The sequence below is a fragment of the Colobus angolensis genome, unplaced genomic scaffold (genome assembly GCF_000951035.1).
Source record: "Colobus angolensis palliatus isolate OR3802 unplaced genomic scaffold, Cang.pa_1.0 Scaffold419, whole genome shotgun sequence".
In the NCBI taxonomy this organism is placed as follows: domain Eukaryota; kingdom Metazoa; phylum Chordata; class Mammalia; order Primates; family Cercopithecidae; genus Colobus; species Colobus angolensis.
The window spans coordinates 896518-923228 of NW_012117588.1; the positions used below are offsets into that span (position 1 = coordinate 896518).

The 26711-nt window shown below is 44.5% G+C and overlaps 1 protein-coding gene across 3 annotated transcripts in view; it reads left to right on the top strand.

The window, feature by feature from the left end:
- The window catches only part of KANK1 (KN motif and ankyrin repeat domains 1), a 232950-nt gene extending 214033 nt beyond the window's left edge, over positions 1 to 18917 (top strand). For all 3 annotated transcript variants that reach the window (XM_011956467.1, XM_011956466.1, XM_011956468.1), the window contains 9 exons: positions 3455 to 3652; positions 4553 to 4661; positions 5857 to 6093; positions 8139 to 8226; positions 11477 to 11696; positions 13924 to 14066; positions 15036 to 15236; positions 17287 to 17385; positions 17964 to 18917. In XM_011956467.1, the coding sequence (XP_011811857.1) occupies positions 3455 to 3652; positions 4553 to 4661; positions 5857 to 6093; positions 8139 to 8226; positions 11477 to 11696; positions 13924 to 14066; positions 15036 to 15236; positions 17287 to 17385; positions 17964 to 18026 (1358 nt within the window). In that variant the 3' untranslated portion in view covers positions 18027 to 18917. The remainder of the gene's footprint in view (positions 1 to 3454; positions 3653 to 4552; positions 4662 to 5856; positions 6094 to 8138; positions 8227 to 11476; positions 11697 to 13923; positions 14067 to 15035; positions 15237 to 17286; positions 17386 to 17963) is intronic.
- Positions 18918 to 26711: the final 7794 nt, after the last annotated feature.

The following is a 26711-nucleotide window of genomic DNA, read 5'->3' on the forward strand; positions in this document are numbered from 1 at the left end:
CTCGGGAGGCTGAGGCAGGAGAATTGCTTAAACCTGGAAGGTGCAGGTTGCAGTGAGCTGAGATCGCACCACTGCACTGTAGCCTGGCGATAGAGTAAGACTCTGTCTTGAAAGAAAACAACCTGAACTGAGACAAAAATTAAACATAAGGCCAGGCGCGGTGACTCGTGCCTATAATCCCAGCACCTTGGGAGGCCAAGGCAGGCAGATCACCTGAGGTCACAAGTTCAAGACCAGCCTGGCCAACATGGTGAAACCCCATCTCTACTAAAAATACAAAAATTAGCCAGGCATGATGGCAGGTACCTGTAATGCCAGCTACTCGGGAGGCTGAGGCACAAGAATCTTTTGAACCAAGAGGGCAGAGGTTGGAGTGAGCTGAGATCACACCACTGCACTCCAGCCTGGGCAACAGCACAAGGCTCTCTCTCAATTAAAAAAAAAAAAAATTAAAATTCTTTACCAAAGTAGGTTTATTTTCTCCATACTATTGTATGACCTATTTTTAATACACATCATGCTCATCTTTCTATGTTAATATTCTTCTGCATAAAGATTTTTAATGGCTGTATAGAATTCCTTTGTATAAATAAATACCAGTGCTTATGTGCTAGTTGGTTATAGGCAGACTGTCTGCCTCTTTTTACTGTTTTAAACGTAGAAACAGTAGCCTTCTGTATCTTTTTGTACATCCTTAGGATAAAATTTTTAGACAAGTCAATAATTTTTCATTTTTAAAAGTGATTCTGAACACAGTTAACCCATATTCACTACAGAAAAAATGGCAAATCCAGAGAAAATTTTTTTTTTTTGGGGGGGGGGAGACAGAGTCTTGCTCTGTCACCCAGGCTGGAGTATAGTGGCACGATCTTGACTCACTGCAACCTCCACCTCTCGGGTTCAAGTGATTCTCCTGCCTCAGCCTACCGAGTAGCTGGGATTACAGGCACTCACCACCATGCCCAGCTAATTTTTGTATTTTTGTAGAGATGGAGTTTCACCATGTTGGCCAGGCTGGTCTCAAACTCCTGACCTCAAGTAATCTACCTGCCTCAGCCTCCCAAAGTGCTGGAATTACAGGCATGAGCCACCGTGCCCAGCCTAATCCAGGGAAAAATTAAAACTACCATAGCTGTTTCATTTAGCACGGAGCCTTTCAGGTAACTCTGTGTGTGTGTGTGTGTGTGAATGTATTTTAATAGGATCACACAATACATGGAATTTTATTATCTGCTTTTTTCAGTTAACCATGTATTACAAACATTTTTGCACATCGCCCACGTTGAAAATTCTGTGATATACCTGTAAACCAAAAATAAAATTCTAAGCCCCCTAACCAACTGAATAGGGCCAGGGGATTCCCTAGTAAACCTGGAAAACTAGTTCAGGCCATGATGGGAAGGAGGTGTCAAACATGCCTCATTATACCCTCCTCCCTTTGGAATTCAGGCACAACTGACCAGCATTAACATTAAAACAGAAATCTTAGGAGTGACAAAACAGACTCTTTATAGCAATAAGATAAATTCCAACCTGACTCTACTATAGTATCACATGACAAATAGCAGACCCTAAAAGAAATTGAAGTATTTTACCCTGAAATATATTTCTTCGATGTATTTTGTCTTTGTTTTGTTTTTTGAGGTGGAGTCTCACTCTGTCACCCAGGCTGGAGTGCAATGGCACAATCTCGGCACTACCACCTCTGCCTCCCGGGTTCAAGCCATTTTCCTGCCTCAGCCTCCCAAGTAGCTGGGATTGCAGGCACCCACCACCATGCCTAGCTAATTTTTGTATTTTTAGTAGAGATGGGGTTTTACTATGTTGACCAGGCTGGTCTCAAATTCCTGACCTCAGGTGATCCACCTGCCTTGGCCTCCCAAAGTGCTGGGATTACAGTCATGAGCCACCACTCCTGGCCTCTCTGATGTGTTTTGAAATGGCCCTGCAAAGGTTGTCTCTTGTGGGGAATATCTGCGTTATGTAGAGAATCCCCTTACCTGTCCAGGTCTTTTCCTGATCCAGGAGAGATTAAGAGTCTGGTACCTATTTAGATCTGAAAAGAGACATTTACCATCTATGTAGATGAAGCCTGCTAGCTGGAGGCTTCATCTACATAATAAAAACCCTGGTCTTCACAACCCCTTATCTTAACCCAGACACTCCTTTCTGTTGATTCCTAGGCCTTTAGATAATAAGTTAACTTTTTCAACCAGTTGCCAATCAGAGTATCTTTGAATCTACCTAAGACCTGGAAGCCCCACCCTCGTTTGAGTTCTACCACCTTTCTAGACTAAACCACTGTACACCTTACATGTATTGATTTGTGTTTGCCTCTAACTTCTAGTCCCCTAAAATGTATAAAATTAAGCTATAACCCAGCCACCTTGGGCACATGTTCTCAGGACCTCGTGAGATTGTGCTTTTGGCCTTGGTCATTCATACTTGACTCAGAGTAAACCTCTTTTTTTTACAGAGTTTGACTCTTTTCATTGGCATATCTGTATACATTAATTACAAAGTATTATTTAATCCAAATTTTCTGCTTTGGTCAGTGAACAGATTTTAAGTGGCTAACACATACAAAAGCACTCTAGTAGATTTGGTAAGAGAAACAAGGTTGATCAGAACTGTTTGATGCCCTCAAAATATTTACCATCTACAAGGGAGTCTAAAACCATCATCCACATCATCTTATACCTTGTATCACAGATCCCAGGAGAAGGTACAAAAGATGGGCTGTGAGAGTTCAGGGCAAGGAACGTTGTTGGCGAAGGAGATCGGGAAAGGGTCTGAAGAGGCAGTGATGGGAGGGTGCCGTCGTGTGAAGATGGGGGAAGAAAGGTATTCCAGGTAGAAGGGCATAAGCTGAGGCATGCTGCCAGGAAACAAGACCGGCATCTCAATACAGTGAGTACTGGCACTTAATGGGATGCAGTCCCTGTACCAGTAAGGATGACAGGAGGAGTGGGAAATGAAGTTGGGAGGGTCAGCTGATGCCAGATTATGGATAGTTTAGAATCTCTGGCTCTGCAGTGTGGACTACATTTCCTGAGCAGTGGGTGCTATTTAGGCGTTGTCACATTTTGTTTTAGCTAGAATAACAATGGCACTGGAGCTGGCTGGGAGTAATGCTCTGAAGCATTGTGCCAGAGTGGAAATAGTGATGGAAGAGGGGCAGTAAGGATGCTACTTCCATGACTAGAAACCAAGGCTACGATGGTAGCAGCCAAAACAGAGAGAAAAGAAGAGATGCTGTGGAGTTAGAATGACGAGGCTCAGCAGTCTGCCTATGCTAATGAAATCAGGAAAGGTGAAGAGTCAAAGGGGGTTCTGCGTTTTGGTGGCTGGGATAGTAGTCCCATTTTAAATTATGAATTGCAAGAGTTGTTTTTTTAATCCTGCTTTTTCAGTCCTAGCATCACATACTCTGTACCTTTCTTTTTCCTGATAGGTAGTAATTTGGGATATACCTGTAAGTGTGGAGGCCTTCAGTCAGGAAGTCCCTTAAGCTCCCAGACATCCCAGCCTGAGCAAGAAGTGGGGACTTCAGAAGGAAAGCCAGTCAGCAGCCTGGATGCCTTCCCCACTCAGGAAGATACGCTGTCTTCAGTGAACCTGACAGACGACCAGATCGCCGCTGGCCTCTATGGTAATTTTTCTTACAGTCATTGGCATCGGCATTCTAGGGCCAGCATTGCCAGCATTCCAGTTTAATGTCAGTGTACCTTTTAAATTGACCTAGAAGAAAGTTAATATCGTTGTTTGGAAGGTAGGCCCAGAATATCTTTAAATAAGGTTACCACAGAGGCCGGGCATGGTGGTTCACACCTGTAATCCCGGCACTTTGGGAGGCCAAGGCAGGCAGATCACTTGAGGCCAGAAGTTCGAGACCAGCCTGGCCAACATGGTGAAACCCCATCTCTACTAAAAAATACAAAAATCAGCCAGGCATGGTGGTACACACCTGTTAGTCCCAGCTACTCAGGTGGCTGAGGTGGGAGAATCACTTGAACCTGGGAGGTGGAGGTTCCAGTGAGCTGAGATCACGCCACTGCACTCCAGCCTGGGTGACAGAAAGCGACCCTGTCTCAAAATTACCAAAGAAAGAAAGCTGCACAAGAAAGCTTACCTGATATTACAAATTATGAAATATTTTAAATAGCCTTTTATTCACATTCTGGCAGGTTATCACAGCTGAAGAAAAATAGTAATCCCTGTTTAGTGCCTAAATGGTCCTTGAGGCTCAAATGAGACACAGCGTCACTTTATAAGCAATAAAGCTGGATACAATGTCAATTGTCACCACTTAATGTTATGTCTGGAAGTACTAATTGATTTTTTTCCCATGTGAAGAATGTTATTAATGGAACTCTGAATTATTTTCTTTGCATGCCCACACTTTCCCATTGAATTTTGTGGAAACTTCTCACATACACATGCCAAGATCTACATTTACATGCGTGAGAAAAAAATTATACAGGAAAAAAGATTATTCATTTAACATGTATGGGTATGAGTTTTCATTTTTATTACCTTGACTTTTTCACAGCATGTACAAACAATGAAAGTACACTGAAGTCCATCATGAAGAAGAAAGATGGTAACAAAGATTCAAATGGCGCGAAAAAGAATCTTCAGTTTGTTGGCATTAATGGAGGGTAAGGAAAGATGGTGGTTCTAGAGGCTAATGCTGTCGGTCTCCTTTGCCTCCTGCCTATCTAAGTCACATTTCAAGGTGCCTAGTCGGGGAAGCGGCCACAGCGCGGTGATGGAAGAAGATTCCCTCCTTAGAAAGGCAGAAAGGTGCATTTGGGCTTCTTTTCTTTCCTCCTCTTGCTATCTTTAAGGATTTGTCACTGTCTTAAGGATACCTGATGAAGCCGAGCAGTTTACATCTCCTCACCTCTGAGCTGAAAGAAATAGTCTTCAACGAACGCAGCAGGGTTCCTACACTGTGTTGGACAACTTGTACTTAACCTGTATGAGAACTCACAATTGAGCAGAAAAAGACTGAGAGCATCACTCTCTGAGCCAACAATAGTGATCTATTCCTTCACAATGGGTTCTTTTGCTTAGCTCTCCATGTTTACCACCCAAATCGTAGGGCCTTTCACAATTGATAGCCATATCACCAGTTTGCTTTCTAAATAGAATGGTTATTGTTTGTTCCTTCTCTTTCCATTGCCCCACGTATATAGTTAAGCCTCTTTGTCGTCCTACAATTGAATCAAACCAATGAATTGATACATGGCCTCCACAAGAAAGAATACAAAGTTAGTTAAGATAATGTTTATAGCAAAGTGTACCATCAGGGTTTAACCTTATGGTGCCTGTTTTCCAAATCTTAAAAGTTTTATTCAGTGATATGACCAGGAGATTTTGGAGGGCATACACCAGCAGAACTATTGATTGCCTATGTAATCTATTCACCTTGATACTGGGAGGATTAATAGGATGAAATAGGAAGAAATTTCATCCTATTAATGAAATTTTGGAGGGGACAAAAAGTTAGCAGCTACCAATCTGTTTTCCATAAAATGTTTTCTCTTGATTTATACTGAGCCAGAGATGCCATTATTTTCTTTAACAAGTGTTACATGATACCAATTGGTTATATGATACTGATTACCAATTTAAGTTAGAATCCATTCAAAACCACCAGGCATTTAAATAGACCTTACTTTGAACTTCTAAGTGCAGGATCTAAAATCACTAGTGGAATTTCTGGAGTCAATTAGCAAATCCCTTTAGTGGAATTTCTGGAGTCAATTAGCAAATCCCTTCATAGAAATTTCTATCATTGGGGCTTTGTGGGCACAGCTTGCATCTCCTGAAATCCCAATTGCCACCTAGGTATGAAACAACTTCAAGTGATGATTCCAGCTCAGATGAAAGCTCTTCTTCCGAGTCAGATGACGAGTGTGATGTCATTGAGTATCCTCTTGAAGAAGAGGAAGAGGAGGATGAAGACACTCGGGGAATGGCAGAAGGGCACCATGCAGTTAATATTGAAGGTTTCAAGTCTGCCAGGGTGGAAGATGAAATGCAGGTTCAAGAATGTGAACCTGAGAAGGTGGAAATCAGAGAGAGGTGTGGTACATTCCCCTTCCTTCCCTTGCCCCTCCCACATTTAATGTGCTTTGGCAATCGAGTTGGCCAGAGTGTTTGTAATTAAATGTGTTTGCTTTTATCTGTTCCTCAGAGGTACACACATCTTGAGATACTAATATATACAAGTACAGATTATGGCAACTCTTAAATCTCTTATGGTAGAAAAGAGAATGGCCTGATACCTAATCACCCTTGTTCTCTGAAACCTCAAAACTCTGCTATATAATTTAATGTATGGAACCACAATCCACTAAAACTTCCATTGTTTGAACACCTTACCTTAAAGACATTTTTTTTTTTGGTGGCTAGCGTACTTTAAGACTTCAGATTTTATCTTCAGCTATTCGTGTTGATGTGGGTGTCAGTATCATTATTACAGGATCATTGTGTGGATGAGGCTTCAGCCAAAGATCACATTTACTGTAAAGATGATGCAGTATCACGTGTTTGTATTTTGTTACACATTGAGTGATCAGGAATACCACGAGAATGGATTTGAGTAGATCATAAATAGTAGCTGAAACACGTGCCTAAAAATGTAAGCTTTCAAGACCACTGATAAGGATTTGATGCTCATAAAATAGAGAATAGAAAAGATGGAAACTTCAGTATGGTTTTTCACTATGTGAAGTATAAATAGAACATTTCAGAAAACTTACCTCTATTTAATTTGGCAAATAAAAGTTTAACTGCATTAACACAAGGTAAGTGTTTTTAGTTTATATTTCCAAGTGTTTCACATGGCTCTTTAACAGCTTTGGGATGTAATTTATATACCATATGTCATTTTTTATACGGGTTAAACACATGAGTCACCAAGTATGGGTTCGGATGTGTGGTTTACTGGTCAGCACAATGGATATATGGTAATTTGTGGAAAATCAAGGCAAGAGGATCACTTGAGCACAGGAGTTCGAGACTAGCCTGGATAACATAGTGAAGACCTCATCCCTGTAAAATCAATTACCTGGGCATGGTGCCAGCTACTCAGGAGGATAAGGTGGGAGGATCACTTGAACCCTGGAGGTTGAGGCTGCAGTGAGCCATGATCATGCCAGTATACTCCAGTCTGGGTGACAGAGCAAGACCGTATCTCAGAAAAATAATGTGGGTCTCCTTCAACCCCCTTAAGATTAAAAATATTTTTAAAACCTTAGAACAGGTTGGACACAGTGGCTCACACCCATAATCCCAATACTTTGGGAGGCTGAGGCAGATAAGCAGATAACTTGAGCCCAAGAGTTCGAGAGCAGCCTGGGCAACATGGTGAAACCCTGTCTCTACAAATAATACAAAGCCGGGTGTGGTGGCACACACGTGTATTCCCAGTTACTTGGGAGGCTGAGGTAGGAAGATTGCTTGAGCCTGGGACAACAAAACTGCAGTGAGCAGGCTGGGCAACAGAGCGAGACCTTGTCTCAAAAAAAAAAAAAATCTCTAAATGTTACTCCAGAGTGTCATAAAGGTCAAATTGGTGAAGCCTAAAGTCACCCTCCCAAACAAGGCCTCAATCTCTGGCTGGAGGTATTGACTCTGCACAGTGCACATGACCCTTGGACACCTAAGGATGCCTGTGCTGCCTCTATCCAAGCACCTTGTGCCATAATGACCCACTTAGGCTGGCTTGGGGCCACTTGCCTTTTAAAGTTGAAGCTGGACACAGTGTCCGTCCCACACTTGTAATCCCAGCACTTTGGGAGGCCGAGGCGGGTGCATCACCTGAGGTCAGGAGTTCAAGACCAGCCTGGCCAACATAGTGAAACCCCGTCTCTACTAAAAACACAAAAACTAGCCGGACCTGGTGGTACATACCTGTAGTCCCAGCTACTAGGGAGACTGAGGCAGGAGGATTGCTTGAATCCAGGAGGCCGTGGTTGCAGTGACCCGAGATCATGCCACTGCACTGCAGCCTGGGTGACAAAGCAAGACCCTGTCTCAAAAAAAATTTATATATATATATTTGGGTTGAAATAAAAATGATTTTCCTCTTGTGCCCAATCGTAAGTTCTTTTTTTCCCTTTCAGGTATGAATTAAGTGAAAAGATGTTGTCTGCATGCAACTTACTGAAAAATAATATAAATGACCCCAAAGCTTTGACCAGCAAAGATATGGTGAGTCTGACCTGCAAACACCATTCCCCATGTGTACAAGGTGCATAAGTGGGCTCATTGTCAAGGCCAACTGTAGGCTGCTCGAGTTGTTGCTGGCATGCTTTTCTCCTGAACTGTTTGCAGCATGAGTGGGCTGGGTGAACATCATGTCTTGCTCCCAGGATCACACTGCCAGTGTTTCCTTGAGGCCCAACTTCGGACATCCTTTACCCACCCTGTACTTTTTTGGGGGTGGAGGCATCTGTGAGGCATACACTTGCAGACAGAAAGGAGGGCTAATTGCAGTCAGTCATCTTTCTACATATTTCATTTCTATTTATAGAACATTAAGATCCAGGGAGCAGCATCCAAGAATTTTTTTTTTAAAGTTAGGTTTCTTTTAAAAACATATGCTATCTGGGCTGAGGTCAGCATTCCTTTCAGTTATGAAACTGTATGCTATGCTCTGATGTGGAATGCAGGCGGCCACTATTTTTCAACATAAAAATAACTACTTGTGATCTTCTCACAGTCTGAGATTCAAACAGCAGAGTTTGTGGTTGCCTTAGTGATCATGAGTGGTACAACATAGGACACGTAAGTGTTTCTATGGCAATGGTTAATCTGACACCAAGGCCAAGAATGACACATTCTCATGTGCTGAAGTTATATGAAGTTATGTGCACATTCTTTCACTGGTTGACATCTGTCTTCAGTGCATTGAGAAAATGTAGGATCCCCTAAGGATACCAAAATGCACAGATGCCCAAGTCCCTTATGTAAAATGGTGTATTTGCATATAAACTACACATATAGTTGAAATTCTGCCATATATTTTAAATCATTTCTATGTAATAATACCTAATACAAGGCCGGGCACAGTGGCTTATGCCTATAATCCCAAAACTTTGGGAGGCCAATGTGGATGGATCACTTGAGGTCTGGAGTTTGAGACTAGCCTAGCCAACATGGTGAAATGCTGACAGTGTCACCCAGGCCGGAGTGCAGTGGCTCAGTCTCAGCTCACTGCAAGCTCTGCCTCCCGGGTTCAGGCCATTCTCCTGCCTCAGCCTCCCAAGTAGCTGGGACTACAGGTGCCCGTCACAACGCCCGACTGATTTTTTGTATTTTTAGTAGAGATGGGGTTTCACAGTGTTAGTCAGGATGGTCTCAATCTCCTGACCTTGTGATCCTTCCGTCTCGGCCTCCCAAAGTGCTGGGATTACAGGCGTGAGCCACTGCACCCGGCCTCAAAAACTTAATACAATGTAAATGCTATATAAATAGTTGTTATACTGTATCGTTTTGTATTGCATATTTTTCAAATATTTTCAGTCTGCCAGTGGTTCAATCTGTGGAAATGGAACCTGTGGATACAGAGGGCCAGCTGTACTAAATAAAATTCCTGGTCAAGGCCAGGCACAGTGGCTCACACCTGTAATCCCAGCACTTTGGGAGACCAAGGCAGTGGATCCCTTGAGCCCAGGAGTTCAGTTTGAGACCAGCCTGGGAAACATGGCAAAACCCTGTCTCTACAAAAAATACAAAAGTTATCCAGGCATGGTGGCAAGTACCTGTGGTCCTAGCTGCTTAGGAGGCTAAGAAGATAGCTGGAGGCCCAGGAAGTTGAGGCTGCAGTGATCCATGATCATGCCACTGCACTCCAGCCTGGGAGACCGAGCAACACCCTCTCTCAAAAAAAAAAAAATCCTAGTCAAGGGGAAACCTAGAACTACATATTGAAATTCTTGGATTTGTATTCATGAAAATACCTGGCTATACCTTGGTCACTAGTAAAACCATAAAATCTCACTGCAGTGTCAATATTTCCCATCAGGTTTAACCTAATCTTAAAACTTGGTGCTTTACAACCCCACATTTTATAGCCATAGTATACTTTTCTTTGCCTGCTCTCAAAATACATTACATGGCCTTTGGGAAGGATTTTGTTTTCCTGCATCCTACAAATTGCCAAGCATGGTGTCATCCGCACCCTCTGTGATGGGTACATTTTTTTGTTAATTGAATTTTCATTTGGTGTGAAAGTGTTGTGTTGTGAAAAGTAGTGGACGAGTGAACACAGTGCCAGGGCTAGATAATCATGTCAGGACACCAATTATTTAGCAGTAATAGAGTTAGGATGACCAGAAGACATAATTTCCCTTCTTTCAGTGTGACAACTCCAAAGAAATAGGAATCTGAATACATAAAATACAGGGAAAAAAGGATACTTTTCAGGTGACCCAAAATGTGATTGAAAGGGTTAAAACTAAATAATCAGTAGCAGGATGATAAGGAGATGGAAGCTGTATAATCCCAACTCTACCTTTTCTGCAGAAAGAGGACTTCTTAGGTTCTGATGATTTTGACATAGGCTGTCTTTGATATCTTTTTAAACTTTTAAAGAGTAAGCACAGCAGAAATGAATATTAAACTCATATGAAGGAAGGCCTGTTGAAAAGACATTGTAGTCATCCTCATCACCAGCACTGACTATGCTCAGTCTCCATTGAGCTTCATGTGACCCAGGTTTGAGTTGATCATCCACAAAGCAAGTGCCTTCTTCATGTGTCCACAGCTTAAGAAAGTCAGAGTGGAGCTGATGAGAAAATGAAATTAGTTCCAGATGGTCTTCCTTTTTATTTTCCCTTTCCGTGGTTGAACAGTTGTATTTGGGATTGGGGTGGGAATTGGGTTGGCTATACCCTTACAGTCTCTCAATCTAGTGCTGTGCTGAGGAGTTGAAGGAAGTGAGTTTGGATAGGAAGGAAGCAGCATAATTCAGTGTAGGCTAGTTAATTTCTTCCTAATTGCTCTGAAAATTGTTTTCAAGGTCAGTATGATTACATATATTAATAGCTTAATAAATTGAGCCAAGCCTTTGTGTTTATTCTCATCACAAAAACTGAAAGAATGGTATTATCCCAATTTTTCAGATGAGGAAACGGAAGCAGAATAACTTCCCTAGGGTCATAAAGCTTTTAGGTATCAGAGCCTGCATTTGAAACTCGGTGGTCCGGCTCCAGAGCCTCTGCTTCTGCACGGTGCTGTCTGGTCTCCTTTATAGACATTAGATCTAATCTGCGTGTGGTTTAAAATCAGGAGGCATGTCCCAGTTTGGTGTTTGAAGCTTCCCTTAGCACTGTTGGTTTTTGAGAGCAGATTCTAACTGCATATATACTTTGACTATAAAAGGACAGGTTACTTGCGCTTTCAACTAGGTCTCAAAAAGTCTATAAATAGAACTGATGACCACACTGTGTTTTGGCAGAGGTTCTGTCTGAACACCCTCCAGCACGAGTGGTTCCGCGTGTCCAGTCAGAAGTCAGCCATTCCAGCCATGGTGGGGGACTACATAGCTGCTTTTGAGGCCATCTCCCCAGATGTCCTCCGCTATGTCATCAACTTGGCAGATGGCAACGGCAACACAGCCCTCCATTACAGCGTGTCCCACTCCAACTTCGAGATTGTGAAGCTGCTGTTGGATGCCGGTATGTTGGCTGCCCCTCCACCCCATCTCTTCTCTAACAGCACTTGGGTTGTGACTCATCTCAGAGAACCTGGTTGAGCTGCTCCTGAATTCTCTGACCATGCTAAAATCCTTTCTATTGCTTTTCCACATGACATGGCAAGAGTGTTCTTGAGTCAAGAGGGTTGAAATTTAAACAAAACTGGGTGACACAGATTCCAGATCTGTTTTGAAAGGAGGTTTTGAGGATCTTCTTGCTGCTGCAGTTCAGCTGCATTCAAGTGAGAGGTGTATCCCTGGTAAGAAGCATGACTCACGTTCCCTCCTGAGCTGAATCACGCAGGCTTGGCTGGTTTGCACTCAGGAGGTAGAGTACTGCTTACAAGCCCAGAGTCACAGCCTTGGTGCTTGTGGACCACTTGATTTGTCCTTACTCCATGACTGCTGTCCTTGCAGAAGTGTGTGGTTAGTCAAGATGAGGACTAAGCAAAGCCACCATAACAGATGGTCAAATGATCACCATTCGCACCAAAATATACTGTTATTGGGGAAACAGCATAGAGTAAAGGGCATATGATTCTTGTCTCTCAACCATAATAGAATGGTAGAAACTTGTCATCCCAGAATAGAGCCAGTGGACGTCTTAGACATGAAGTGAGGGAGGGGCACATACACAGATAGTCCCCTCAAGAAACTCTGAGCTTTCAACTTCTTGTTCAAATGGAGCAGCCCCGTGTCACCTAGTCCCCAAATCTTTCAATTTTTATAATACATATTTTTACTTCTAGTGTGTCACAGAGAATCCACAGAACCTCAGTCTGATTAATGAGGATACAATGTGAACCTGACTTAAATTAGACAGTTTTATTGCATATTCTTCCAAAAGTTTTTCTTCATCCACTGTCCAATCTCTTCTACTCTGTTTTGGGAACTTGGAATTGATGCAGAGAAGAAACCCAAGCAGATTTATCCTTCTTTTATAATTGTGTGTTCCCTGTTTTTGGAGCCATGTTAGGATATAACTGCTTCCATCTTACAGGAAGGAATTTCAAGCCGCTCCTCTTCAGGCTTTCCAGACTATAAACAGAGCTGGTGATACAGTCAGCCGGAGTGATTAAACTGTTTAAACAGAAGTGGATAATATCCAGGGAAGCTGAAGACAAGATTTCACTATCACTCCTGACAGGAACAGCTTAGTATACTTAGAAGTAGATAAAACATCTTGGCAAATTAAATAATTTTAATTCCATTGTTGGATGGTTTGGGTTTATCACTTTTCTTAAGTGTTACTGCTCATCCTTCTAGACTGAGATTCTGGCTCCATAAGGTGCAGATCTAGGATACTTCAGCATCTATGCAGAGCAAAGTCTGAGATGCTGAGGAGCCCCAAAGCGCACACGAACTCACCCGTTTCTCCACCACACGGCCTTTTATTTTCTGCATAAAAAACACCCACTTTTAAAAACATGTCCTTAGCATAGAGTTGTTTGGGATCTTAAGGTAAATGTTCACGGTACCTTTTCTTTTCCTTTATGATAGAAACATTCTAAGCATTTTCACTTCATATTTGGTCCCACATAAAAGCTGCTTTCTGACACTCACCATTCTGGTCATTTCAGAGAAAGCGCTTAAGAATTACAGGAATAGAAAAGGTCTGGTTCATCGAGTCTGTTAAGGGGACTTAACTGCATTTGCTCTCAGACCATAAATTGTAGAGCTGGGTGTTACATGATTGGAATTCTGCTTCTCAGGACCCCTGACAGGCCAGAGTAGTAAATTCAGAGTCTCAGAATAAATAGTGTTTGGATAAGTAGGTACCACCCTGTCCAACGTTCCATACATAAGCCTTTACAAACACTTCTTGGATGAGTAGCTCACTACCTACTTCACTTTCCAAACACAGCTAAGTGCCTAGATTCCATATGATCATTTATTCTCAAGAGCAGCCATTAGAACCACCACCCAGACTTCCAAGCCATTGCATTTCTGCCACCAGTTGCAAACAAGATATGCTGTAGAAGCTTACCGTTGTTCCTGTTGCTTAAGGTCTTGTGAAATAGGAAAAAAAAAGTTTTTGGTTTAGTATGAAAACATCTCTCACATTTCATTCTAAGTCACTCTTGGTCTCCAGCCACCTGGTGCCATTTCACTGGGCTCCTGTAAACACCATCCCTCAGTGGCTCTGTAAGCGGCTGCTGTTAGAAGGGTCTGCTTCCTAAGAGACTTTTTTTTTTTTTTTTTTTTTGCAGATGTGTGTAACGTTGATCACCAGAACAAGGCAGGCTACACCCCCATCATGCTGGCAGCCCTCGCCGCTGTGGAAGCAGAGAAGGACATGCGGGTTGTAGAAGAACTCTTTGGCTGTGGGGATGTGAACGCCAAAGCTAGTCAGGTTAGCGCACTTGGTTCCCGTGCTCAGGAATGCACCCCTGACCAGCAGGCAGCACACAGGACTGTGGTGGCCACTCTTGACACAGCAGGCATAGTTGCCACGCTCCTACCACGGTACACTTGTTCGCAGGCCTGCCCTGAGTCCATGCACTGCCTGGTGCTCCTTGCTGAGCACACACACCAGGGAAATATGGGCTTAAATTTCACACTGGAAACTTCTCCCTCCTTTGCCTTGCCTTTCCTCCACTTGCATAGTTTGCATGGAAATGCTGTTAGTTCCCTTACATATAAATGACTGGGCATCCCCATCAGATACTTGGTGACTGTTGCTTCCTGTCTGTGTTGCAGTGTCTTCAACGCAGGCAATGTCCCAGGTCCAGATGTGTTCACAGCTTGACTTTTTTTTTTAAAGAGACAGTCTCGCTCTGTCGCCCAGGCTGGAGTGCAGTGGCATGATCTTGGTTCACTGCAACCTCCACCTCCTGGGTTCAAGCGATTCTCCTGCCTTAGCCTCCGGAGTAGCTGGGACTAACAGGCATGTGCCACCACACCTGGTTTTTGGTCTTTTTTTTTTTTTTTAAAGTAGAGACGGGGTTTCAGTGTTGCCCAGGTTGCTCTTGAACTCCTGAGCTCAGGCAATCCACCCGCCTCGGCCTCCCAAAGTGCTAGGGTTACAGGCATGACCCACCGCCCACAGTTTGACTTTAACCACCATGAACTTCCAGCCCCTCACTGTACTGAGACATCCTCCACGCTAAAGGGAAATGGCTCCTTACTTTATGCCCTTCCTTAGCTCATAGGAAGCTGGTTTCTCCCTGCTTGCCACCACCCACCCCAAGTAGTTCCATGGCCAGTTCTTCCCCTTCTGCCACCACACTGTTTTCCCCCTTTCCCTAGCACAGCCCCACTAGGGGCCGCCACTGCCAGCTCAGTATGTACTTCTGAAGTCCCCTGTGATCTCTTCCCACAGGCGGGACAGACGGCCCTCATGCTGGCGGTCAGTCACGGACGGATAGACATGGTCAAGGGCCTGCTGGCCTGTGGGGCTGATGTCAACATCCAGGATGACGAGGGCTCCACGGCCCTCATGTGTGCCAGTGAGCACGGGCATGTGGAGATTGTCAAGCTGCTGCTGGCCCAGCCCGGCTGCAATGGTCACCTGGAGGACAACGTAAGCCATCTCCATTGGGCCTCCTGGCCAGGGGTCTGGGGGACTCTGGGTGGGAGCTCTGGGAGTGCTGTTTGGCCAGGGGAGACCAAATCCTCCTTTCTTCTCCTCTTGGATTTGTGTTGCCATCCAGGCACCGCCCTTCACATCCAAGCTTGGCTACACTTATTGTGTGCAAACTAACACTCTCATAAACTAGTGCCCAAAGCAGAGTAGGTCCTACCCCAAAATTCATGAAGTGAAAAAGTGACTTAACGGGCATGTCCAAGAGCCACTCTACTAAAGGGGAATCAATGGATTTGCACTGTAGAATCAAATTCACTGTAGGTGACTTCTGACAGGTCCACTTGGAAATCTGGATTATTAATCATTAGAGGCTAGGGTTACACAGTGATTAAAACCAGTTCCTACTACAGTGAACCTTTCCCACCCAAAGTGAAGGCATTGTGACCCATCAAAGTGAGTAGCTTATGACACAGCATACCCCAGAGCCTGCAGAGTAGCTTGACTTCTTGAAGCATTTTCCCATGTCTTCTCAGTCTGTCCCATCAACACCACTCGGCTCTCTTCTCCCAGTTCCCAGGCTGTCCACATTTCCATCTAACCCCTTGACCGGGAAACCCAAGCAAGTGGTGTACTTCTGGGTGTCTCCAGGCCAAAGGAGAGGCGTGGCGATAGGTAGAAGGCGTGGGAACTGGTGTGTAGGCAAGTGAGATGGTTTAAAGGTCATAGAGGTCAGGCTGGCTTGGTTCTGTTTGTGAAAGTTTCTCTCTACGGATCACAGGTTTGGATCAGAGCTTCTTCAGCTCAAAACACCAAAAAGTTAGGAAAATATCCTTTGTAGGTCAGATCCTTCTGGGCCCAAGCCAGTAGGGAGAACAAACCAGCCAAGTTTTTCACTGGTATGAGGGACTGACTAGCTTCACAGTCAGCTACCTCCACAGGAGCTACAGCTGTACCAGATTCCCTTCCTCCCCTGTGGGAGGGAGAGCTTCTGACTTGTTTCTTCCAGAAGAGTTTGTTAGCTGTGCTGTGGTTTTTGTTTGATTTTACTTCTATTCTCTTTCAAAATTCAAAGCGTGTGAGGGAAGGATCCTAAGATTAAGCCAAAGGAGAACTGTCGTCCTGCTGCTGCTGACCAGAGGGAAATCTTTAGATAGGCTGGGCACAGTGGGTCACGCCTGTAATTCCAGCACTTTGGGAGGCTAAGACAGGAGGATGGCTCTAGCCCAGGAGTTCGAGACCAGCCTGGGCAACATAGTGAGACTCCCATCTCTACAAAAAAAAATTATCCAGGTGTGGTGGTACGCACCTGTAGTCCCAGCTACCTTGGAGGTTGAGGTGGGCGAAATACTTGAGCCCTGGAGGTCAAGGCTACAGTGATGTGTGATCGTCCCACTGCCCTGCAGCCTGGGAGGCAGACCCCGTCTCAGAAAACAGACTAGACAGAAAGCAAGTTATGTTATTCTTCCCTTGGTACTCCTTTGTATCCATCTATAATCCCTGAAATTTAATGGAAATCAAGCAGTTAAATGAAGCTTTTTTCCCCCATAGGTAGTGTTTTCCCTCTTATTTCAGGAATACGTATCTATCTCACCCACTGGGATTGTGTGCCTCCACACAGATGTTCCTTGGAGCCTTAAACAGAGGTGGTTAGGGTTTTAGGATCACAGTGCCCTAAGAGGGAAGGTAAAAGATCTTTGGCAAATTGCAGAGTCTCTAAACACACACTACTGCTGCTTGCCTGGTCATTCATAATTATAAGAAAAAAAAACTTTCTGTCCCCATCTTCTGCTTCCCCCTCCTGGTGGGCAGAATGGTTGGATAAGATAATTCTCTTAACTGGGACCTCTGGAGGGAGGCTTGTCTCGTTCATCTTCACATCCTCAGGCCTTCACACTTACAGGTCCTGAAAAAGTTTCCCAGAGGACGGAACAAGGAGGGATATTGGGGAAACTTGCCAGTTACTGGAGGGTGTTTTGTTCTGCTACATTTTGGTTGTCTGGAGGTTTGAGAAACCCAGCATGGCTTGTTCTTTCCATCTTATCTTAAGGATGGCAGCACTGCGCTCTCGATCGCCCTGGAAGCAGGACACAAGGACATCGCCGTTCTTCTGTATGCCCATGTCAACTTTGCAAAAGCCCAGTCTCCGGTCAGTGTTGTGCATTTGGCATTTGTAAATAGGCTGAAATCCACCAGACTGGTGGACCCCCTTCCTCCAGGAACTGACAGGAGACAGATTTTATGTTGATTCAGAAAATGCAAGTTTTAGTCTGGAGCTTAAGAGTTCTTCCTTTCTGCCTCCGCCCCTCAAAGGGCAGGAGAACTGTTTTAGCAGAGGCTGGGCCCTACTTGTCCTTGCAAGACAGATGCTCTCACAGCTTCCCATAGAGGTTTTGATTCTGTGCAGAATTATCCAGATAGCACCCTCCGAGCCCATGGGGATATTTCACCATGGTTCTGGCATTGTTCCTGAAGCAGATGGCAGGCAGCCTGTAGTCCACAGTTCACTCTGAGTGGGAAGGTGACTTCCCAGGACAGCCGGACATAGTACTGCTGAGCCCAGCTGGCCTTGGAGCTGTGGACACCTGTTCCCTCTTCTCAGAGCTCTCCTGGCTCGGGCTCACAGCTGGTTGTTGGCTGTGGTGGGCCAAGATCCTATGTCACAGGGTACACATCTGCCTGAGGTCACTTATTAACCCCCAGTTTTTTTCCTTTCCTGGTCTCTAGGGCACCCCTAGGCTTGGAAGGAAGACGTCTCCTGGCCCCACCCACCGAGGTTCATTTGATTGATTGTATGCAAATAGCCCTCATTTACATGCCACCATTAAGCTGCTAATTGTTCCTGTTGGGGTGACAGATACTGAATGTATATGTATTGTGCCTGAGCTCACCAGCAAACGGAAGCATCAAGCCCAGGGGTAAAGGCTGAAGCTTTCATAGTGCAGAGACTGCCAGCCTGGGCACGCGCGCCTCCTTTCTGGCCATCTTCTCTCTGTGTAGGGCACACTTTAACCCAGTCTCTGTTGCTGTTGAGTCTCTGCTCCGTTTTGTACAGTCATAGGAAATTCTGACCTGATCTGAAGGGGCACCTTCTGTTCACTCCCACAAAGAAGTGTCAGGTTTTCATTGAGATGTTTTAAAATTTTTCCTCAAATATTTGCATTTATTAAATGTGGAACTATTAGGAAGCTCTTCCAAAATCTCATTCCAGCATAGTTTTGATTTTTCTTGTCTTATTTTAAAATAAGGAAGTTGAGATGACTTTGATCATCCGTGACTTGGGCCTGGGCTAGACAAAACACTCAAAGTGTAAAACTTACAAAAGAATATTCTCATTTGGTTTTATCTAGGTAGATGTAATATATGACTTTTTATAAAAAGAGTATCTATATGAAATTGACACAGTATTTTCAACTTTTATATTCCATACTAAAGATATGAAGAACTACATGTAACATTATCATTTTTATTAATTGCACAACTCTAATGATAAAGGTTGGATTGTGTTAGAGGAATTGGCTCTTGTATTTGCCTCTAGAGAAACATGGTGTAGTTCAGTTCTCTTTGTATTTATGGATTCCTTTATGCCATGTCACATTTACTTTGGTCCTCTATGTATTTAAATGTTTGAAGTGCCTTAGACTCTTGCCATATTTTCAAAATAAAATTTCATTAAGCTCTTTTCCTTGTCCCTGATTCATCTCTGACAGCTGTCCACCCCGAGCCGATTGACTTAACAGCAGTGGCAGCACACGCTGATGGATTGAGCTGAGCAGGGAGGGCGCGTATGCCAGTCCACTGGTCACGGGCTCCAGGCTCCGACAGGGAGACAGCATCTTCCAAGGGCACTTGTCCACTTCCAGAGCTTGACTCCTGACTGGGATTGCGAGTCAGGAGGCTGAAGTTTGAGGCCTCCTTAGGCAAAGCACTCTTCCGACAGGTAGCCTCCAAGGGGAACCCGAGGTGGTTCTTCTCAGGTGCGGAAGCACTAGTCGTTGACTGAGTACAACTGCCCGGTGACTGGGTGAAACGTGTAGTGACAATAAAGGAGAGATGAAGCTGGACTTTTTTTTTTTTTTGAGATGGAATCTCGCTCTGTTGCCCAGGCTGGAGTGCAGTGGCGTGATCTTAGCTCATTGCAAGCTTTGCTTCTCAGGTTCACACCATTCTCCTGCCTCAGCTTCCAGAATTTAGCTGGGACTACAGGCACCCACCATCACGCCCAGCTAATTTTTTGTATTTTTAGTAGACACGGGGTTTCACCGTGTTGGCCAGGATGGTCTTGATCTCCTGACCCCTCGTGATCTACCCGCCTCGGCCTCCTGAAGTGCTGGGATTACAAGCATGAGCCACTGCATCTGGTCTCAAATTCTTTTTGAACAGTAAAGGAAATTGGAACCATCTCATTAAATGAAGCAGCATGACAGCCAGAATTCAAACTAGGCATTTTGGCACAATTGCTGGTGGTGAATTTTGACCAAGGCCATCTGTGAGAGCCAAGTGCACTGGAGAAATATCAGACTTCTTTCCCTCCCTCCCTCCTTTCCCTTTTTAAAAATTACACATTATTGAGCTCAGGAAAAAGGCCAGAGAACAGACTTTTCCCATAGGTGTTTCATTATGAGGTCTGTTTCAGAGTCAAGATCTGAACCTTTTGGAGGAAAACTTGGCGGAGCTGTGAGAGCCATGCAGGCAGACCTGGGCAGCAACAGACCAGCTCTCCCAGGACCACATGGACGACCTTCCTCCTCTGCATGAACTGTGAAAGTGAGGTCACAGCCACCTAGAGGCACGTCCCTCTCAGGACATAACCTGCTAGCTCTGAGATTCGTGCTAAATTTCGGATCATGTAGCTGTTCAAGCCCAAGTTCCTACAGATCCAAAATGGCACAATAAAAGCAGAAGACTGTGTGTGTGTGTGTATGTGTAGAGAGAGGTAGAACTGTGCGTGGCCTGCCCCTTGGTGGGTGTGTGTGTGTATGGGGGTGTGTGTATGGGTGTGTGTGTGTAGAGGTAGAGCTAGCTGTGCATGGCCTGCCCCTTATGGACATGACCTACCTTTTGAGCAAATAAGGTTATATCTCTGGTGGTTTGTGGGCCTGGGAATTTTCTTTGTTCCATCTGAGAAAGGAAAGGCATGAATGTAAATAAATGAGCAAATGAACCCCCGTGTCCGCATGCTGCCCTCTGATTTCTCATGCTAGATTTTGAAAAAGAAAATGAGTGCCTTTTTTTATTGTTGAGTAAGGTCTTACACGATATGTATCTAACCTCTATGTAATGAGTGCTAGCTGGTACCTTGTTTGCTCTAATCACACTAGGTATTTAGAATGCCTTTTATCTTGGGATTCTGGTACACTGTATAAACAAGCCTGATTATCCCCATCGGTACGGCTGCAGTTTATTGAGGCACGAACTCCATAAAAGGGATTTGTGACAGGAGACTTGGGCAAGGTTCCTAAGTAAGGCCAGCATGGGGTTGGCAACTCCTGATCTTATTTTCCAGCTTAAGAGAAGTCTAGGTGGGTGTGGTGGCTCACACCCATAATCTTAGCACTTTGGGAGGCTGAGGCAGGCAGATCACTTGAGACTAGCAATTCGAGACAAGCCTAGGCAATATAGCAAGACCCCATCTCTACAACAGATAAAAATTAGCTGGGTGTGGTGGCATGCAGGGTAGTGCCAGCTACTTGGGGGCTGAGACGGGAGAATCACCTTGGCCCAGGAAGTCAAGGCTACAGTAAGCCATGATTGTGCCACTGCACTCCAGCCTGGGTGGTAGAGTGAGACCCTGTCTCACACACACACAAGGTTTAAACCTTTAAGTGACGAAGAGCCAATTTCCCAGAAACCTTGCCTGGGAAGTCAAGCCACTGACAGTTGGGAGCCACCCCGAGACAACAGGAATGGAACAGTGGGACTTTTGAGAGTTTAATGTTAAGAAAGTAAAACTAAGCCAAGTGTGGTGGCTCACACCTGTAATCCCAGCTACTGGGACAGAGGCTGAGGTGGGAGGATTGCTTAAGTCCAGAAGTTTGAGGCCAGCCTGGCCAATGTAGTGAGACCCCCATCTCTTTTTTAAAAAAAGAAAGAAAAAGAAAAAGAAAACCTGGCAACTTGTCCTGACACTATTACGACTAAACTGACAACTAAATGTCTCACCAAGGGGGAGGAAGGGTGCTTCTGGAGAAATTTACTAGGAACATTTCATCTAGCACTGGTCTCCAAAATCATTTTGAAGCACTGAGCCCTTTCCTTGTAAGTTGTCAATACTTGGGAGAAGAACAGTATCCCTGATTTTTGTTGTACTGAATTACTGATGATATCTGACAATCCTTGCAGATGGAATCACATAAGAAAACCATTGCTCCTTCAAAGGAAATAATGACCAAATATAACCTTTCTGTAAATCCTGCTAGATCTTTTGGGGGGAGCTTGCTACAAGTAGAATTACATTTTTATGATTTTATATAAGCCTTCCCTTCACAGGATGCTTAAAAATTCCCAGAAGGAGCAGGTAGAAAATACAAATTTCACTCGGGCACGGTGGCACACGCCCATTATCCCAGCACTTTGGGAGGCCGAGGCAGGCAGATCACCTGAACTCAGGAATTCGAGATCAGCCTGGGCAACATGGCGAAACCCCATCTCTACTAAAACTACAAAAAACTAGCTGGGCATGGTGGTACATGCCTGTAATCTCAGCTACTTGGGAGGCGGAGGTTGCAGTGAGTCGAGATCACCCCATGGCACTCCAGCCTGGGCAATAGAACGAGACTCTGTTCTCAAAAAAAAGCACATTTCCAGCCTGCTCTGAGGATTCTGTCTTTCAGTCTGAGAATCCCCGTCCTTAACAAGCATTCCAGGTGTTTCTGAACATAGCCTTTGGTCCACACTAAGAAGCTGTTGCTCCCAAATTATGAGACATACATCTGTTCTTCCCCAGATGTGTTAGGCAAGGTGGGGGAGCTACATCAAAACAAACATTGGCTTTATCTTAGCTCTATAAGGAGCCGGCCTTTCACTGGTGATCAGGCTTTCTGTGCTGCACATCCATGTTCAGTAGCATTTCTGCATCTCCTGGAATAGTCATTTCTAAAAGGCCAGTAACCACGGCTGCCACAGATCCATTTTTCTGTGCTTATAAGGACCAGAGAGGGTGGCTCAGTATGTAGATGACAGTGGTTGGGTAGGCAGACAGCTCTTAGAATATTTCCCAAGCTAATCTTTTCCATTTCCACTTCCTCGTGGAGCTGGACTGTTACTGCTCAGGAGGCCATGAACCATTGCTTTGGCTTTGGAATAAAGACAGTTTTCCATTTTGATTTTTTACTAAAAGCACATTTTTTTAAGCCCTGGGCCTTAGCCAGAAACTGTTCCACTTTCTACATAAGGAAATTACTAATCATATGTTTTCTCTGCTCTTATTCAGCATGGCTGTAATTTAAAAGCCAACTGATTATAAAAATATATTTAAAGTACATTTTGTTGCAGTTTATTACCACAAAGGATGTGGCTGAATTGTAGACCACAGTGTCCCTGAGCTGCTCACTCTCGAGCCCCTCCCCGCGGAAGGCACCAGCTATTCCCTACAGGGACCCTACAGTCACAGCTTTTCAAGCATGAAAGATGGAATTATTTGGAACTTGTAATGGTATCCTTGAGATACCTATCCTGAATTCTGGCAAGGATCTTGCAGTGAAGCTGGAAAACAACATACCATTTTTGCAGGTGCATACTCAAACAGAAATGTCTGATTTGGAGGATACTGGGAAGGAGCTGGCATTTTAAGAATCCAGCTGTCCACTCCTCCATTAAGACCTTTGCTGATTAAATAGATAAGAGGATGGGAAATGTATCCCTAATTTTCATAAAATGGAAGCTGCATAAGAAATATTCCTATTTCTAAAACCAAATGTCAATCTTATATTTGAGCCAAAGAAAGTTGTACACTTGTTCCCCATTCCCCAACCCAGAAGGAACTAGTTACCCAGCCCTAGAAACCTCCTGGAAGGCTGAGGCTGTGAGACTGAGAGTGAGAGAAAATACCTGAGCTGTAGACAGGCGAGTGCTGCTTTGCTGTCACTGGTGCAGGCAGCTCGATGCCGTGTTGAGGCTGGTTGTAGGACAGCAGGTGCCAGCTGCTTCTCATGTGTCAGGCAGCAAAGAGATTCTTGCTATGGTCCCATCTGCTCTTTTAGGAAGTACTGGATGTGCTTAAACAAACAGGTAATAAGAAAAATATTTATTAGGTAAAATCCCTGAGAGTTCAGGGAGCTCACCCACCCCCAATCCTGCCTAAAATATGTCACGCCCCAGAAAATCCAGTCTACCAACAGGAAGCTTACCAGGATGAAATCTTGTGTTTGGGTTTGTAACACCATCTGCCAGGACTGAGAAGTTCCGGTGCCTAGCTGAGAAATGCTAGTTGAATGAATGAGTGTAAAAAAATAGCTGAAGTATGGTGTTGGAAATCAGGAGTGCTGCCATGAGGGACCTGGAAGGAGCCCAAACGGGGCTGGTGAGCTCCTGGTAATGGTCGATTTCTTGCCTGGGGGTAGCTGCACTGTTATGCTCACTTTGTGACCATTCATCAGGCTGTAGACACACGGATTTGTGTGCTTTCTGTATGTGTATTAACTTCATTTTTTTCCCCGTTTAAGAAAATGAAAAAGTTTGATCAAAAAAGATCTTGGGAAGGAGGGTGTAGATTTGAGAGTCAATATGATCAAAGAGATAGTGAAAGAATGTAAAACCTGGAAAGTCTTAGCCCTGCTATTTCTTGAATGTGAACACACAGCTTTGCATGATGGCCCTTGTGGCCCACTCATAACCTTGAATAGCAGTCACGAGGGCTGTTCTCAGATACTCCAGTTCTTTTTCTGGGCACAACAGGATAGGATGTACTACCCACCTACTTTTGAAGTTAGACATGGCCATGTGACTTCTCCAATGAAACAGAAGAGGTTATGTGTCAGTTCCAGATAGAAGCTTTAAAAGCCAGTCCAGTTTCCCATATCTTACACTCCCTTGTCATAGTGATGATCACGGAAGCAAGTGTTGACATAGACATCCCATTAGCGTCGTTCCTGAGTGACTGTGTGGAATAGAGTCCCCTTGCCAAGCTGTGCCGCAGGTGTATTAGGAACAATAAATAATCCTTTATCATGCTAAGCCAGAGAAGCTAGGGAGAGATCTGCTGGCACAGCATCACTTAGGTTTCCCTTATTGATACAGAAACTGGTTCCTCGGAGTGACGTGCTACTGTGTAACCAAAAGGCTTAGTAGTTGACTGGTGGACAGCAGCAAAACTGTCACTGGGGACTTAATCATAGAACAATGACAACTATTTGGATGCCTTTCTTAATAATCCCCAGGGATGGTACAGACCAGTACCATCCTAGTTGCAGAGAGAGAAAGTAATCATATTATCTACAATGGATGCCTTAGGGCACTAGGGACTAAATATTTTTGTGAAAGGAAAGCCATTTCCTTTGTACAGTCTGCCTAGATTGTCTCGTAGAAACGTGTAGCTCTCAAACTTTGGTGTGCATCGGAATCCCCGGGAGGGCTTGTGAAAACACATTGCTGGGCCTCAACCCCGCGTTTCCAATTCGGTAGGTCTGGAAAGGCTCAACAATTGGCATTTCTAACAAGTTCCCAGGTGATGCTGGTGCTTCTGGTCCCGAAACCCCACTTTGAGAAATGCTGCTCTAAAGGAAGGGCTCTGATAAATAGGATTCCTGTCCATCAGGGAGCTCTAAGTGTCTGTTCTTTCATCTTTGTAGGCCTTTCATCTATTTGCAGTTTCCAGTGACTAAGCCTTGTGGGGCTAACCTGTTCCCTGTGGAACGTCTGCTCCCCAGTATAAACAAATTCCACAAAGATACCATTGCCCAATAGGAAGTCTGTCTTTCTACAGCTTGGACAACATATCAAGTGTTTATAAATCCTGTATTCATCCAGAATTCGGCCATAGAACTTGACTCACAGCAGTCTTGTAAGAAAAAAAAAAATGACTCATACATTTCACTTGGAAAGAAATGTTTCTTTATGCTAATCCCATGAGTCTGTGTCGGCTCACTCCCTTATGAATGCGTATTTTAAACATCATGGTTGGCCGGGTGCTCATGCCTATAATCCCACTACTTTGGGAGGCTGAGGTGGGTGGATCGCCTGAGGTCAGGAGTTCGAGACCAGCCTGGCCAACATAGTGAAATCCTGTCTCTACTAAAAATACAAAAATTAGCCGGGCGTGGTGGTAGGCGCCTGTAATCCCAGCTACTCAGGAGGCTGAGGCAGGGGAATCGCTTGAACCCAATGAGCCGAGATAGTGCCGTTGCACTCTAGCCTGGGCAACCAGAGCGAAACTCTGTCTCAAAAAATAAAAATTAAAAAAAATCATGGTCTCCTCTGGAAACCCGGGTGGTATGGAGGAGAATGTGCTGCACTGCTGCCCTCTCAGCTGCTGCCTCTGCATTCCTTCCTGGGTTCTGATTCTGCCATCGGGCAGAACTGCACAGTTTTTCCTTTCCAGAGCAGAAAAACAGTCATCCTAAGTGTTCACACTAAGATCCAAGAGACTGAGTAATCTGTGTTGGAAAGCCACAGGGGCCCAGTGGACCCAGAAACCAATGGAAGATCCTCTTGCCTAAGGATATATACTGTATGTCCACAGCTCTGAGGTCAGAGACTAAGATGAGTCTGAGTTAGAAGAGGGAGAAGACACCGTGTTTCACTGGGAAAGGAGGCAACTTGTTTACATCTTCTCTCATCTATAAATTAACCTCCAGGAGACAGGACACTCAGAAAGTACACTTGCTGAGACTGACTGATGGAAGGCCTTGAATGACCAAAGGAACGTTAAAGAAGTTCCCCATATGCTTCAATCATCGTCAGAGATATATGATCACTACATAACCAAATAGCCAGAAGCTTGTTGTCTGACTTACAAACTTTGCTATAGATATTGGTCTGTAGAACTTTTTTTTTTTCTTGAGGTGGAGTCTCACTCTGCTGCCCAAACTAGAGTGCACTGGCAACATCTTGGCTCACTGCAACCTCCACCTCCCGGGTTCAAGTGATTCTCATGCCTCAGCCTCCCGAGCAGCTGGGATTACAGGCACACACCACCATGCCTGGCTAATTTTTGTATTTTTAGGAGATGGGGTTTCATTACGTTGCCCAGGCTGGTCTCAAACTCCTGATGTCAGGTGATCTGCCCACCTCAGCTTCCCAAAGTGCTAAGATTACAGGCATGAGTCACTGTGCCTGGCCTACAGTATTTAAAAGGGTAGAGCACAGTCATTTTACTTACCTTTGTGTGTCCGAGTTTAGGGACTCCAGCTGAGGACAAACGTCCTACACTTGCCAGTGCACAACAGTCTTGGGCTCAGAAATTTGTTTTGCCAAATTCTTGTCACTGCTTCTAACCCTTTTTTAAATTAGGGGACCCAAACACTGTCATCACCCACC